General features: G+C 36.8%; 1 protein-coding gene across 9 annotated transcripts in view; it reads left to right on the top strand.

Annotated features, from left to right (window-relative positions):
- znf618 (zinc finger protein 618) overlaps positions 1–15,284 on the top strand; it is a 34,542-nt gene that overhangs the window by 3,887 nt on the left and 15,371 nt on the right. For 3 of the 9 annotated variants that reach the window (XM_077622967.1, XM_077622970.1, XM_077622971.1), the window contains exons 1-2: positions 7,219–7,657; positions 13,584–13,914. In XM_077622967.1, coding sequence (XP_077479093.1) covers positions 13,611–13,914 — 304 coding nt within the window. In that variant the 5' untranslated portion in view covers positions 7,219–7,657; positions 13,584–13,610. Of the gene's footprint in view, positions 1–7,216; positions 7,658–13,583; positions 13,915–15,284 lie in introns of those variants that run through there. The other 6 variants (XM_077622969.1, XM_077622972.1, XM_077622965.1 and 3 more) reach the window with 5 other exon arrangements.

Raw genomic sequence — 15,284 nt, 5'->3', positions numbered from 1 at the left:
AGATGTGGTCGGGAAACTGCCCTGTCACCTTTTTTTTCTCATTAGAAAAACAGGAAACACATATTCTGTCAGTGTCTTGACTACAACAGATTTGACATTAGCAAGTTGAACACAATGTGGGCTCGAAATGCCCTAAAACAAACAGGACACAATCCACAATGTATACCTATGAACTTTTTTCCCGTATTTTATACATTTATTGATCATTTCAAATTGTGTACGCCGTATAACAGCTTTTGTATGGGATCTTGTACGTTTTTTGTAAAACCAATCTCGTTTTACCCATTTTGGCTCTAATCCGGACCATCTCGGTCACGGATAACAAATGAAAGTGTCATCGTCGACTGCTAATAGTCATGCTTTAAGCATGATGTGGTCACGCGCATTCCCATTTCACCCGTCCCCCTTTTCACTACCGTATTTTCACGACTATAAGGCGCACCGCATCATAAGGCGCACCCTCAATGAATGACACATTTTAATTTTTTTTTCCATATATAAAGCACACTGGATTATAAGGCGCCCTGTCTATTTTGGAGAAAATTTAAGACTTAAGTGCGCCTTATAGTCGGGAAAATATGTATATAAATATAGCGCGTCAGCAACCAATGTACCCAGACAGCCAAGCTGTCAGGGTCATACAGCGACATTAACAGAATCTTGAATTTAGCGCATACTAATTGGGCACCCCGTCTACTTTGGAGAAAATTTTAGACTTAAGTGCGCCCTATGTGACACTTATAAACATCCAATTCATTTCAATTAGAAGGAGTGGCTGTAAATGCTTAACTTTCAGTTAAGCATCAATTGGGTTTGAAACAATTCATTTGAACTGTGGAATGGATTGCACGCCGAGCACCATCAATGACGACCAATAAAAAATAACTAACAGGATAAAATAGAAAGGGGCCCATGTAGGTGTTATTATTATCTTTTTCAGTGGAAATATTAGTTTCCCTCTTGTATCTTCATAAAAATCAACAGTTGACCTGATGCCTTTTTTCCATGTAACTTAGCATGCAGTCATATTCAGCCGCCTCGGGCATCATCAGGAAGTGGCTAATCTTTTAGTCACTCATTGCATCATCGTGCTTGTGTGTCGTATAAAATAAATGTGTTTTTTTTCCTGATTTCCTCACGAGTCCAATTCACACCTATTCAGAAATCCTGAACGAGTGTCGTAAAGTATGTTGAACCGTTCAAGGGTGTAAACGTGTCAGAGCTTGAAAATTCAGCAATTCTTACACTCTCCACTCCACAAATCCGTCAAAGTCATTATGTCTCAGACAATGCCGATGACCTCATCCGCTTAATATTAAATGGAGTGATGAAAGAGGTGCAAAAACACTGCTCGAGGCGGTTGTATCACCTCGGGGTGCTTCTTTTTTGGTTCGCCGCATAATCCGAACTCTTCACATCGTTCCAACTTAATTTTTGTTCTTTTAAATTACAGAATTTGGATTTTTTTTGTAAAATTTGCACCCAACTTTAACAGTTGCACCCTTTTGCCTCCAAAAAAGAACCAGTTTCATTTCCAATAGCAAACAACATTTCAAACTTTCAATGTGCTACTTGTTCAATAATTTAAGTCAAATTCACATAAATTACATGTAAAAAAATCTACAAAGTCAAAGCATGCAAGTTATCAGTCAATTTTTGGCCAAAAAATCAACAAAACCTCCCGTTACATTTCCAATTGCACATTTGATGATGATCAAATGGAGGCTTTGGAAATCAATGTTTTTTTTCTTCTAGATTTGGTAGAACGGCATATTTTTGCCTAAAACTGGCTGGTTTATGTATCTTAATTTTGTAATTCTTTAGGTGTGGGTGAATTTATGAATGTGTATTATGTGAATTGGACCAAAATGACAAGAACGTTTTGATAATTTTGAAGTAGTATATATATATATAAATTCTCAACACAAGGGTTCACAATCAGTAGATGACTTCTAGAAAAATAAGTGGAAAAGCGATAGCCAGCAGGTATTATTTGTATACCGACTCCTGCCAAAAGCATTATGTGCCTTTACAATGAAGCAACGGCCAAAGCGGGTAGAGCTTTTGCACACACAGGGGCTGATAATGCAGGGCACGGCAGTGAATAACAAACACTGAAATGTTGGGTCACAGCAATGGTGTGAAGGTATCAGCAAATGCAAACTATTTTCATTCACAAGTGAGGTGGGAGCTGGAACAAAGACAGGAGAAGAATGTGAAATGCAAATGGAGGGTAGACTGAAAATAGCAGGTCAGATGATGACACAATCATGCAAAAGTCATAAGACCATTTAAAAGACAAGTGACAGGATGGAATTAATTTGGTTTAACATTTTTCATTTTACATAATGCCAACTAAACACTATCTACCAATTGACTGCTCCCAAACAGTGGAAAACAGACATTGAGTTTATCCAACAAAAATTCTTATGGGTGTTGTGAAAACAGGTTTGTTATATATTAAAGATTTTCTTAGTTTGTAGTACTTTATTTATCTCGTTCTTCTACTTTATATTCTTTTGACCATAATTGTTGGACTATTCTGGGATGGAAAAGTCAAAAAATAGGTCTTTCAATTCAGATAAATGTTAATTTCACATATTTTTTTGTATATACTATACCTAAATGTGTTATTTACTATATATGTGAGGCTGTACGTATTTTTTTTAAAGAATCAGACCTTTGAAAAGACGTCAGCAATCATGACGTGTCCTGTCATAATTTGTCCTTGAGATGCATTCACCTCTTTTATAATTTAGCTGTCTGCTTAATTAGCTGCCTAATATAGCACGTTCATTTATAAAAGGCCAGCCCGTAGGTCAAGCAAACACACGTGTATCTGCATACAAATCTTTTTATTCATTAAAGGAGGTCTCAAAGGAGTGCACTGCTAATGGGTAAATGAAATTTATAAACACCTGAGAAGCATCTTTGTTAATTCATTTGTCCGATAAATGACGTCAGGGATTCCTCTTGCCCCACATAACCACCCTTATTTTCATAGGATGCTACAATCACAAATTACATTCAAAATTAAACTCATTAAACATTAATTTAAGGGTGGATAGGATTCCAAATCTCTGGACAACAAAATAGGGTTACGTGTAGTATTGTACCGACTTTACTGACATCGGTAGTGATTGGATTGGATAACTTTATTCATCCCGTATTCAGGAAATTTCCTTGTCACAGTAGCAAGAGGGTGAGAATGCAGATACAGGAAAGGCATAGTTACAAGTTAGACAATACAGTCGCAAAGGCCGCAGAACAACAAAGCAAAAATCACAAAGTTCTGGTATCGTAGCAGTACCAAAATACGGCACTAAAATCACATCGTGGAGTAATAACAAATAACAGCCCAATATGTATGTACTCGAGACCTACCCAAAATGGCCCACAGGTATTCACAACACCGAAAAAAGGCACATTTGTCACCCGTCCCAAAATAATGACAAACATCCAATTGTGTGGCGTCCAATCATCTTTCTCTTGTGAATTTAATTTTATCACTTGCAGATGTCCAATGCATTTGAACTTTGAGGTTGGCAGCAAATGAACATTCATGAGTAAGTATACAGAGAAAATGTACATATGAAATAAAAATGTGGTATCAATATAGTGTCTGTCGATATGTGCATGATACTGATGAGGTAATAGATGAGTATCGGTACAAGTATCGGCACTGGCACTAGTATTGGTACCAGTACTAGTATCAGTGTAACCCAAGGGTGTCAGACTCGGGTTGGTTCGCGGGCCGCTTTAACGTCAACTTGATTTCACGTGGGCCGGACCATTTTAGATATAATATTTAGATTTTTTTAAATAAATGGATTAAAAGAACTGGATTAAAAGCCCTGAATATTCCGTTTTTTTTGTAGATCTAAAACAATGTTTATTTTAGTTTTTTAAAATATATTTTTAGATTTTACAAAATGATTTTTGAACTAAAAACACAGAAAAAATGGATTAAAAAAATACAATTATTGATTTAAAAGGGGGGAAATCAGGAAATTTAATATACATCTATACTCTTCATTTTAATTTGATCCTAAAACCGAAAGTCGGCACTCATGATTTACTTTCCTGGGCCACACAAAATGATGCGGCGGGCCAGATTTGGCCCCCGGGCCGCCACTTTGACACATGTGGTGTAACCCTTATCAATGATTGCCTTTTCTAGTATATCGGTGCAACACTCCTAGTGTTTTGCGTGGTTTAGGGAAGGATTAAGGTTCAGAGTCTGCTATCTACATTTTTTTTTGGTCTGAATTCCAAATATACTACAATGCGAGGGCTTGCACACAGATATATTTTGTTCTGTTCAGAACAGCAACATTCAGGAAGGTCTCTTATCAAAGTATGTTGCTTGGAATCAGCAAGATAAAAAATCTGTAGCCATTATGTTCAGTTCCTTCATGTATGTGACTTTCTATTCTCAGGATTTTTTTTTTTTTTTTATTACCGCAGCTGTCTTCGTCATTCTTTGGTCATTCAGGCCAGAGGTGACTCATTACTTCAACAACCTCCCTTTTTCTCACCTCCCTAAATGCTATAAATAGGAAGTTAACATTTTTTTAAGGACATAAATAGATCTAACTTGCAAAAATGTGATCACTCGCAAAAAATGTGCATGCAACAGAATTTATTAAATGCCAGTTCTGCTTTGCTGTAATGATTTTGCTTGAATTCATTTCCTCTGACAATGTATTTACTGTCATTGGTCAGAACAAAGCCAGGAAACTCAGGTTTAATTAAAGAGCATTCCAAGTATGACGGAAAAACTAAAAAGATCCTTGCCAAGAATCTACAGATGGTCAAGTGAGGCTCAAACCTGACCTCACACATCTTTGTATTCTTCTCTTTTGTCCATCTTTATAAATAATACGTCTTCTTTTGGATGGATTTCTTAATATGGTGACATTCTGCAATTATATTTATATCCCAATAGGTTTTTTTGATGTGCTACCGCCAAGAATTGATAAATATTGACCCCAGAACTGCGAGGTCGACGCGCTAACCACTTGCCACATTTGAAAATACATTTAAAAACCTGATTCCAATCCTCTTAAAATGTTGATTTTTAGATGAATATCCAATAGCAAGAAAGTTCTACACGGTTGAACTTTTGGTTCAACTCTCCAGTCAATCCGAAATAGGTCAGTGAAGAAGAAATACAACAATTGTTATGTAGCTTTCTCACCTGGTTATGGGGCCTCTTGAAAGAAAAGGAGGTTATTACGCAACCCTGGTGTTGTGAAACATGATGGAGGAAAGATTTGTGGTATTGGGGACACTCAATTTAGTTGGGATGAACATACAATTTAGTTTTCCCCTGATTTTATTTTAAATAGAGCGTATACATGAATGACAACTATGACCATTTGAGTATTCATTCATCTTGCCATTTATCTTATTGTTTGTCCTCCTTAAGGTGATATGGAGTTGATCTAAATGAATATCATAGACTGGTCCTCACCCAGTATATATGGATTGTGACAAACCCCTTTCAATTCACAGCAGAAGGATGATTGGACATTAATAGCTATGAAAGAGTTACTAATATATGCAGAAATAAAAAAAAAATTCAGCCTACTTCAACAATGACATTACTCTAATGCTTTAAAACAAGCAGCCCTTTCGTAGCACAGTGTGAAATTTTCTTTTATTTTTTATTTATTTTGATCTCCATTCACTTTGCTGTAACTAGTGAGTGGTAAGTGTGTTGCTGCTCTCTGCTGATACATTTTAAGTAATGCAACCATAGGACAAAATTCATGTGATTAAATGGAGTTGCCCAACTGTTTTTGAGCTGCAGCACACTTCATGTAAAACTGAGAAGAGAAATATTTCTTATAACCATGTGTATTCTTTCATTGCTTTAACGTTATTTTTAAATGATAAGAATGAAAGAATATATGATTGTAAGAAATGTTTTTCTTCATCTGTCATCTATAAATTACAGTATTATGTTATTCTCAGCCAAGTTTTATCAACAAAAATCAAATAAAAACACAAAAATGTCAATCTATAATTTTGTCACATGTATATGTATATAGTATACGCATATGTATGTATATATGTGTATATATATGTATATATGTATATATATATGTATGTATATATGTATATGTATGTGAATGTATGTATGTGTGTATGTATATATGTATATATATATTTTTACAATTAATAAAAAAAGGAATAAAATAAAGCATTAAATGATGTTTATGATGATATTGTTTTTTGGGTCAAATGTAGATTCTACTTCCTAAAGTGCATATTAAATTCGCAAATCCTACACATACTTAAACATAATTTCACTGTCCTTACTTTGAACATGAGGAAAAAAAACAAAAACACAAAAAAGAGAGAAGGTATCTTAAAATAGAACAAGGCAAAGCAAACAGTCTCATGCAGGAAAGCAGGATGGTGGAGGTATAAACCATAGATCTCTAAAATAGTACACTAGATGTCCGATGTGCCCTCTAAACAAATGGGGACCAGTGTCTTCAGTTTTGGGTCGAGGCCATTCCTGAAATAAATTAGACTCAACGCAGAATGTGCTTTGAAATAGCTGTATTTCGCCTTTTTAAACAGTTTGGTATTTCATTAAAGTCAGAGATGAGCTGGAGTAATTTAACTGCATACTTAAAAAAATATATGTATACATATATATTTTGTAAATCATTAATTGCAAAAAACAAACAAAAATCCCACTACCATAGATAGAGCAGCCGTCAAATTCTCCGTCGCAAGATGGGCGCCAGTTACTCACGCCACCACCTTCCCCTTTAGACATCTAGCCATATATATTTCATAGCCAGGGCAAACTTAAAACTTTAAATAATACTGTACTTTAAAGTGATTGTTTTTTTCTTTACTGTCCTACATTTGATCTCACAGAGGAAACAAGTTAACAATTCAATTCTTAACGAAAAAAATACAACATCAGAATTGGGTTTTGAAATAAAAATGTTGGCCAACAAAAACATTACAACAGACGAGTTTATTACATTTCCTGGCTCTGTTGACCTTTCCGTGATATCCGTCCAAAAGTCAGTGAATATAGGGGTTCAATGTACATTTTTAACAGTTAAATTTCCAAATTTACGCTAAAATAATGCAAACCAGACAGAAAACAAGTGGCATTTAAAATCTTCCATTTCCCACGTAGCATGGCTTTTTCGCCGGGAATGTTTTTAATCGACCAACCCACTCCCCCTCCACCATCTCTTCTTCCCTTACTTTCACCCCCCTCACCATTTTTCCTTTTTTAATGTGTGCTATTGCAGGCCGGCGCTGCAATTTTGGAATCTGCCCTTGTGCATGGCGGCCGAAAAAAAAAAATCCCAACCAGGAACAGCGACACAACCTCCTCCCCCAGCGCCAGCGTCGTAATCGCACAAGCCCGCACAGTCTGGACTGGCGTCTGATGGAAGACGCGTTACGTTATTTGCTCTAAAAAATGTAACGTAGCGCCTGGAGGCGGCGAGGGGGCACACAAGACTGGAGGGAAATGTCTAACATTTTTGAATTTCCTCATAACTAATTAACATTTTACCTCCCCCGGAGGAGGAAGCCGTTGTTGCAGTCACCCCTGGCCGGAGAGGGAGGCTTTTTCTTCGGGAGAATTTTCGCATGATCTGCGGTGCTTTTGGAGGTACGTCAACTCGTTTATTATTATTTTTTGATGGGAAAAATAATTCCATTTTTTTTTTCGATAGCAAGCTAACTAACGTTAAGTTATGGCTGCTTCATTTGATTAATGGACGCGCAAGCTACAGTCGGGGTTAGTGTTCGCTTTCTGAACCAGGTGCAGCCATCAATGAGGAGCAATAATCCTCATTTGTCGCAAATTTGGATTTAACAATTGGAACTTTTCAATCGAGTGGTGGTGGAAATGCAGCTAAAGCAGTTTCGGTGGCGAATTGAAGGGCGAAAAGAGAAGGGGGATCTATACACTCGCACACACACACTAAAACCTCCTGCAGCCATGTTTTTTGTGTGAATTTTCCATCAAATTTGAGCTGGGCTCCGGAGTTGCGCCCCCCTTTTTCGAGCCATATTAAAGCCGCATCTTGGTATTTTTATGATCGTTTAACTTCTAAGGCAAATAACAACATCACTTTTGGACCCTTACGTTAAAATATCTTAAAATGGTGTTTGGACGGAAAAAGATGGCTGTTTTCCCCCAATATTTGAAATATGCGACTCGTTGGCGACACCTGTAGGCAGCTTTTTAGGACAAATTAAATCAGTCTATTTAATTTGATCAGTTTGTGATTTGTTGTCTCAATTTGAAGGGAATGGATCAAATTATAATCTAGATATTTTTCCACAGTGAAAATTTATGTACATGGATGGTCAACCTATTAAATTCACACTGACCTTTAAAAAAAAAATCTGCATTCATCAGCAGGGTGTCAAGTCAGCTTTTTTTTCCTCCCCCGTGTTTTGTCCCTCTGCAAGAGCCTCTGGCTGTGAATGCTTTTGTCTAACAAATTTAAAATTATAAACGACTTTATTAAAGCTACTTTATCCTACTCATAACTGTTGTTGCATTCACAGCTTTTGGGTCTGTTTTGGTGGAGAAGAAAAGATTTAATCACAGAATATTTTGGATTTTGAAGAGATTTGGAATTTTGATTTGCTAGTACAAGATGGACTGTAATGTAGAAAGAAAAAGAATGTCAGCAAAAAAAAATTGAGGGCAGGAAAAACAATCACTAGCAGGGATTCTGCATTTTTTTCCCCTCATTAATCCAGTGCAGGCTGTTCCCTTTTGCTGTTTATTTTATTGTTTATTTTTTGAACAAGATTGCCATTTTGCTGGACTTAATTTGAATGCTGACCTTTAATTTAAGTTCACATGTTAAATCAAGTAGTCTGCTGCAAAATTGCAATGAATAATATAGGGCAAATTTTGTGCATTTAGTTTAAAACACTTGAAAATAACCCCCAGTTTGTCTTAAATTCTCAATAGGAAATTTGATTAAAAGGAAAAGTTCCAGTAGGATTAGAAGAAATTGCTATATAAGTTACTTTGATTAGATTTGAAAGAATTGAAAGTAACTCATGTTAAATAAGATTATCCACATAAAATTTCAATTGCTTCCTTGTGATCAGATTTGTAAGAATTTGGATTTTAATGTTACTAACCCTCCCAGACCAAACCAGATAAAATTTCATGTAGAAGGGTTTTAAAAACGTCTTTCATGTTGAATATAAATTGCTTCCAAATGTGCATACTGAATTGGATCCAGATGAAACCTGGTTTGATCTTGCCGTTTCTGACCTTGAATAAACATAGCAAATTTTCTCTAGCATTTTTTTCATAGCAAAAAAAAAAATACGATCAGTTAAAGAAAGGATTCAAAAGCTTACAGTAATTGAGAAAATTCTTATTGGTTAAGTATGGTAAGAAGTTAACCTTCGTACACTTAAATGGAAAAATATCCAACATTTTTTTTAAACTTTTAAATTAAGGAACACTATTCTTTTAACTCATTGAGAAAATTCATATTGATCAAATATGAAAAGAAGTTCACCTCTACACTTTTTTTTTACATTGAGAAATATCCAACATTTATTTTTTAAAATTTTGGGAGTACTAAATGACCATTAATGAAATAGAAAAAAAGATTATGCACAGCTCTTAATGAAAAGAATATACAGTAAATATGTTTATCAGATTTTTCTCCCCTGTTCAAGCTGCTGAAGTGCTGATTAAAACAAAAAAACTTCCAAAAATATAAATATATACTGATTGGCGAAATTTTTATATCTGTCATGCATTTGCTTGCTGATGTTTGAAAACGTCAAGTTTTCTGTTTTACAGCTCCTGGAAACCCATCAGTGTATTTTTTGTGTGCTTGGTTTTAAAACAGTGTTGCAATTGGCTTGCACAGGTGCTTGTTTTTTTGATAGATTTTTTAATACATAACTGAATAGGTTATTGATTTTTGAAATACATTTACATTGAACATTTCCTATATCCAATTAATGAGAAGTTGGATTTACCCGAACTGATTAAAGCTTCTTGAAAACCACCTCAGAATATTGAACGATCAATGCTAGCCTTCCTAGTTGAAATGGATTGGCAGTCTTTATCGGTCAATGGCAGTTAATGAGTTAAAGGCTACAAGCATTAAAATAATCCATAAGTATATATAAAGGATGTCCCAGATCCGATTTCGTGATGGAAATTCGGGCCAGATAACGTTTTTTTTTTTTTGAAAATTGGAATTGGGTGGAAAAAGAATGTTTTTAAGATTTTTTAAAGGTTACAAATCAAACAATAAGATGGAGAGGGATTTTATCAAGAGAAAGAAGGGGGTAAATTGCCGCGGTATCGTTTCGGTAACCAAAAATCTACAGGAGGAGCTAAATTGACGTTTTCCATTCCGTTGTTATTATTTTGGAGCATAAAAGAGCTGTGCTCTTGAGTAATACGCAAAGTGGAGAACAGAGATCTGAACTTTTCAGTCTTTTCAGCAGCACTCTGTCAAGTCAGTGAGTGGGTTTCCGTTTTAGTCGATATCAACTTGTTACCCGAGTTTGTATTTTCTGAAAAAGAGAGAAAAGAAAAAGGAAAAAAAAACATTGGCTTTCTTTTGATTCCCCGCCAGTCCTTTTAAGCACTATTCCGGATGAGTGATGTGGGTTAAAATGAGCCTTTTAGAATCCATTTTGAGCATAGCAGGCATCCACTGTTCTCTTGTGTTCTTAGCGGCTGTGCTGAAAATGTCTGAAAATTGCTTAATTTATATTAGTCCCTGGGAAATTGCTTTTCAGGGGTTAGGGCCGCCGCATAAAATTGCGTGCTTTCCGCTCATATTTCTTCCTCTCCCTTTCCTTGTAAAAATGAACCTTATTGGTTTGATGAATAATGCATCAGGACATTCATTTGCTGCAGCAGTGAAAATTAGGCTTGTTTACGCGCTGTGGTTATGTACACAAAATCGTTTTTTCTCCCCCCCCCCGTTTGTCCATTTTGTGAAGGTAGAACCCTTTTCCGGGGGAAAAAATTCAGCAAAGCAAATGTAATTTGTGTGAGTGGTAAAAAAAAAAGGAGGCGGGGGATGCTGAAAGTGGCGCAGGTTTAATGAATCCATAAATCACAATGGTGCCAGGTTTGCCGCGCCCGCGTATGTTTGCAGTGTAATTTTGATTTCCATCAAAAATTTAATCTGCTAGCCTTTAAGGATTCTGGCAGAGGGTTGGATGCCGTCTTGAATTTCTAATTTTAGGGCCCTGATCTTTCTGGATTTATTTCTGCATGATTCAAGTCTGCTTTTCAATATCTCATCTTATTAAAATTTAATTCACATCATTAACATATAGATTGAAAATGCTTTTATGGGGGTTTGTGGAGTGAATACCACTGGAATTTTACTCGACACCAGTTTGTTGCATAGTCTCTGTTTGTATACAGTGTGTTAGAATAAGGGTTCTCGTTGGGGGAATTATGTATTTTCTCGTGTTATTGCTTTCCTAAATGATGGTTGAGCTCTGTATTAGAAACATTTATTACAAAAGGCAGGGGAATGTGCGTTGGGTGGAAAGGTTTAACTCTCAAATCCGAATAATAAAAACCAACGAAGAGAAAGCAGTGATTGAAATGACCTGTCTGTCTTCCATTTTTAACTCGCTCTTATTTTTACTCCCCTTCCCCCCTGAGATGGCAAACATTTTCCTGAGCCCTTAAGCAAATTTAGATTTCATATTTGGATTTTCCTTTCCAGTGTGTTTGACTTGCAAAGGATAGAGATATTTTTAGGGGGCAAAGTAAATCAGCAACCTCTGTTAGTGCTTGTTTTATTTTTTGTTCCTACAAGTGATTGATTTCCTTCTTTATTGTACATGGCGCTCCATGTACAATAAAGAAGGAAAGCACTTTAATCGAATGTACGGCCATTATATTTGGCTTTTTATCGGGTGGAGCATTCTTAGGCCCGTTCTTAAAGGTGACCTACTGTGGAATTCCATTTTATTTTTCCAGTTTTATGTATAGTGATTAGGGGTGGGAACCTCTGGCCTTCATTACAATTTATGATACAAGGCTTACGATAATGATTGTTACAATTTGGTGATACAACAATTTATTGGGTCCAGAAATCAGTGCGGTATTCAAGGATGCATCTATTAAAGAGAGAAACAAGGTCATTCTTAATAGAAAAATGAAAGTTTCTTTTTTTTAGTAGACTAAAACCTTGGTCTTTCTCACAGTCTGGGTATTTCCAACATATCTGTAAATAAATAAAGCAACACTATTGTTGCAAAGTTTCATTATTTGTTTTTTTAATCCCCCCAAAACACCACCTTAAATTGCCCCCAAAATTTGTTCCCAGTGTTATTATATTTCTTTATATTTTGTTGATTTGATCCAGTCACCAACATATGAATCAGAACAAAAGCAAGCCAATAGTAAATGGTAAAATAGCTTAAAAATTGACATTTGGGCAATTTTAGTATAAATGATCTTAAACCAGATAAAAGTAGTGTTGCACCATTACCATTCGGTGACGCCAATTGCCGTCATTGGTCTCGGCGGGTATTAAAAGTAACGTCCCGATGCTGTGCAACATTTACTTTCCAAGATTTAGTTTCCAATTGCGACTCAAGATGGCTGCCAGCTGCAGACAGCGCCACATAATATTTTTTTTACACATTTAGCCTTTCCTAAGATGATGATAGATGTCCATTTGTCCTTTTGCTGTAAATTTAAATAACTTCATCCCTAGTTGATGTCCAATTCATTTCATGTGGAAGGATGGCAATAATTGAGTGTCCACTCATTTTCTCCTGAGCCAACCATTCGAGTGATGTCAATTGTAGACTATCAGATAAGCCAGAGGTCGGAAACCGTTTTGACCAAGAGAGCCATAAATAATTCATATTTTCAAATGTAATTCTTTGAGAGCTGTCTCCAGAATATAAAAGTAAAAATAAATGCGAGCAGTTTTTTTGGTCATCGCCGCACTTTTAAAGTACAATAAGTATCTAAATTCTTTTAATGACATTGTTACGCTGTTGCTAATCAATGATTATATGCGGCACGCGCAAGGGATTCTACTGAAATGAAAAATTATGACTAATATAAAAAAATAATGTAGAAAAAAAAACTGCCGCACATTTGATAGTCTTTCATCCAAAACAAGGTTGTTGCTGCAAAACTCGGGTTGGGAATCGGGAGTTGTACGTTAAGGTGCAGTACGGACACTCTGTAGAACGCAAACATCAACCAAGGCCAAACAATTCAAATTTTCACAAGCACCTACAATCAACACTTTTCCGTGCCTTATTTTCCTTCATTAGGATTCATAAATTATTCGCTGAAATAATAAGAACAGAGGACTGCGAATGAAAGGACAATGTTTTATTCATATCGCATTAACAAAAAAGGGGCGGAATGCTTTTTGGGTTCTCACAAAAACGAAACAGGTTCTTATGTTGGTTCAATAATTTATTGTAAAATGGCTTGTTGCCAATGCCCTTTCCTAGTCTCAGCTCAATTATTACCTAATTATCTTGACTCATTTCATAAATGCATGACTTTGTCTGCTTCTCTGTCGTTAATCATACAGTAGTTCAGCGTCAGAGAAGGCGGAGTCATGAGTGCTCAAGAGTCACCCAACCCCGACAAGGAGCCAGGGAGCAGTGGGAGCAACGGTCCCCCTTCCACTTCGGCCGTCCGTAGCCAGGTTCCTGGCTCGCCTCCGGTCACGATCAAGAAGGAACCGGGCACCGCAGAGACGACTAACGGCACATTCGGTGACGTCAACCCGGCGGAGATCTGCGTCGTCATCGGCGGAAACGACGCCAAAGGGAGCGGAGGCGGATCTCGCAGGGGCCAGACCGAGGGTATGTTTGCCCTTGGTACTCCACCTCCAACCAAGAGCACAGACTCATGCATAGGTGTGTGACCATATGTATACATACCGCACAAACATTTAGTGCTCCCTTTAGTAAAGATTAAGGTTTTCCAAGCTTTTGGACACGACCCAAATTGAGTTACAAGTACTGCTGGGAATAAGGGCATAATGTTAATAATTAGTGCTCCACCAATACTATACGTATATTACATACCGTATTTTCACGACTATACGGCGCATCGTATTTTTAGCCGCAGTGTCAATAATGAGTGCTATTTCTGTATTTTAGACACACAAAGGACGCACCGTTTTTATAGACGCAGCCAGGCATGGCAAAACATACACTAGCTTAAACATACGCGCTACACCCAGACGCTAAAAACACGTTTTTAAAAAGGCAACGGAAGCAAAACTGAGTTCGGTTGTACTTTATTTAGCCATTTTACAATGTACTCGCGTCATCGTCACCCACAAATCCATCAAAATCCTCATTTTCTGTGTCCGAATTGAACAATTGTCCAAGTGAGTCATCGAAAACGCTGAGTTTTATACATTCGTCCAGGCGGCCACAATCCATTTGCAAATAGTAGCTAGCTAGTAGCTAGCGTAACTATTCCAACGCTGCTTTCCATGCTTCGTAAAGCTGTGTTGATGTCGATGTATGCAGGCCACAATCCATTCGCAAATAGTAGCTAGCGTAACTTTTCCAACGCTGCTTTCCATGCTTCGTAAAACTGTGTTGATGTTGATGTATACAGGCCACAATCCATTGGGTGTTTTGACAAAAGAACTACATATCCCAGCAGTCACTGCGCAGTACGTTTTCTATGGGGGAAATAGTAGAGTCGGGGGCTGCTTGCCGTAGTTGTGAGAGCTGTAGAGGATGGTGTACCCTATCGACTGATTTATTTTATTTTATCGTGATACCAATTTTAGTATTGGTTCATATATAAAGCGCACTGGATTATAAGGCGCCCTGTCTATTTTGTAGAAAATTTAAGACTTAAGTGCGCCTTATAGTCGTGAAAATACGGTACATACAGTAATACCTTGTTTATTGCGGTTAATAGGGTCTAAGACATTCTGTAATAGGTGAATAACCGCGATGTGTTTTCATGGTGTCCATTAGAGGTCGAACGATAAAGGATTTTTAAAGGCCGATGACTATATCGAAAAAGTTTTTGGGCTGACTGCCAATATCTTAAGACGATGTTTAAAAGCCGATAATTGAGGATGATATACTTTTGAATCTTTTTTTCTTAAAAAACAGATTTGGTTATGAAAGGCAATTAAAAAAAGAAAAATAGGTTGATACAAAAAAGGCCTTTACGATCCAGACGGGAGTGCCACTAATTGTAGTGGACGTGGTTACACAATCTAGTACGGCCAAAATTATGAACAAAAAGCGTGTTC

Source organism: Stigmatopora argus, chromosome 16 (genome assembly GCF_051989625.1).
Source record: "Stigmatopora argus isolate UIUO_Sarg chromosome 16, RoL_Sarg_1.0, whole genome shotgun sequence".
Classification (NCBI taxonomy): domain Eukaryota; kingdom Metazoa; phylum Chordata; class Actinopteri; order Syngnathiformes; family Syngnathidae; genus Stigmatopora; species Stigmatopora argus.
Note: the sequence above shows the minus strand (reverse complement) of the source record. Positions and strands in the feature narration are given on the sequence as shown.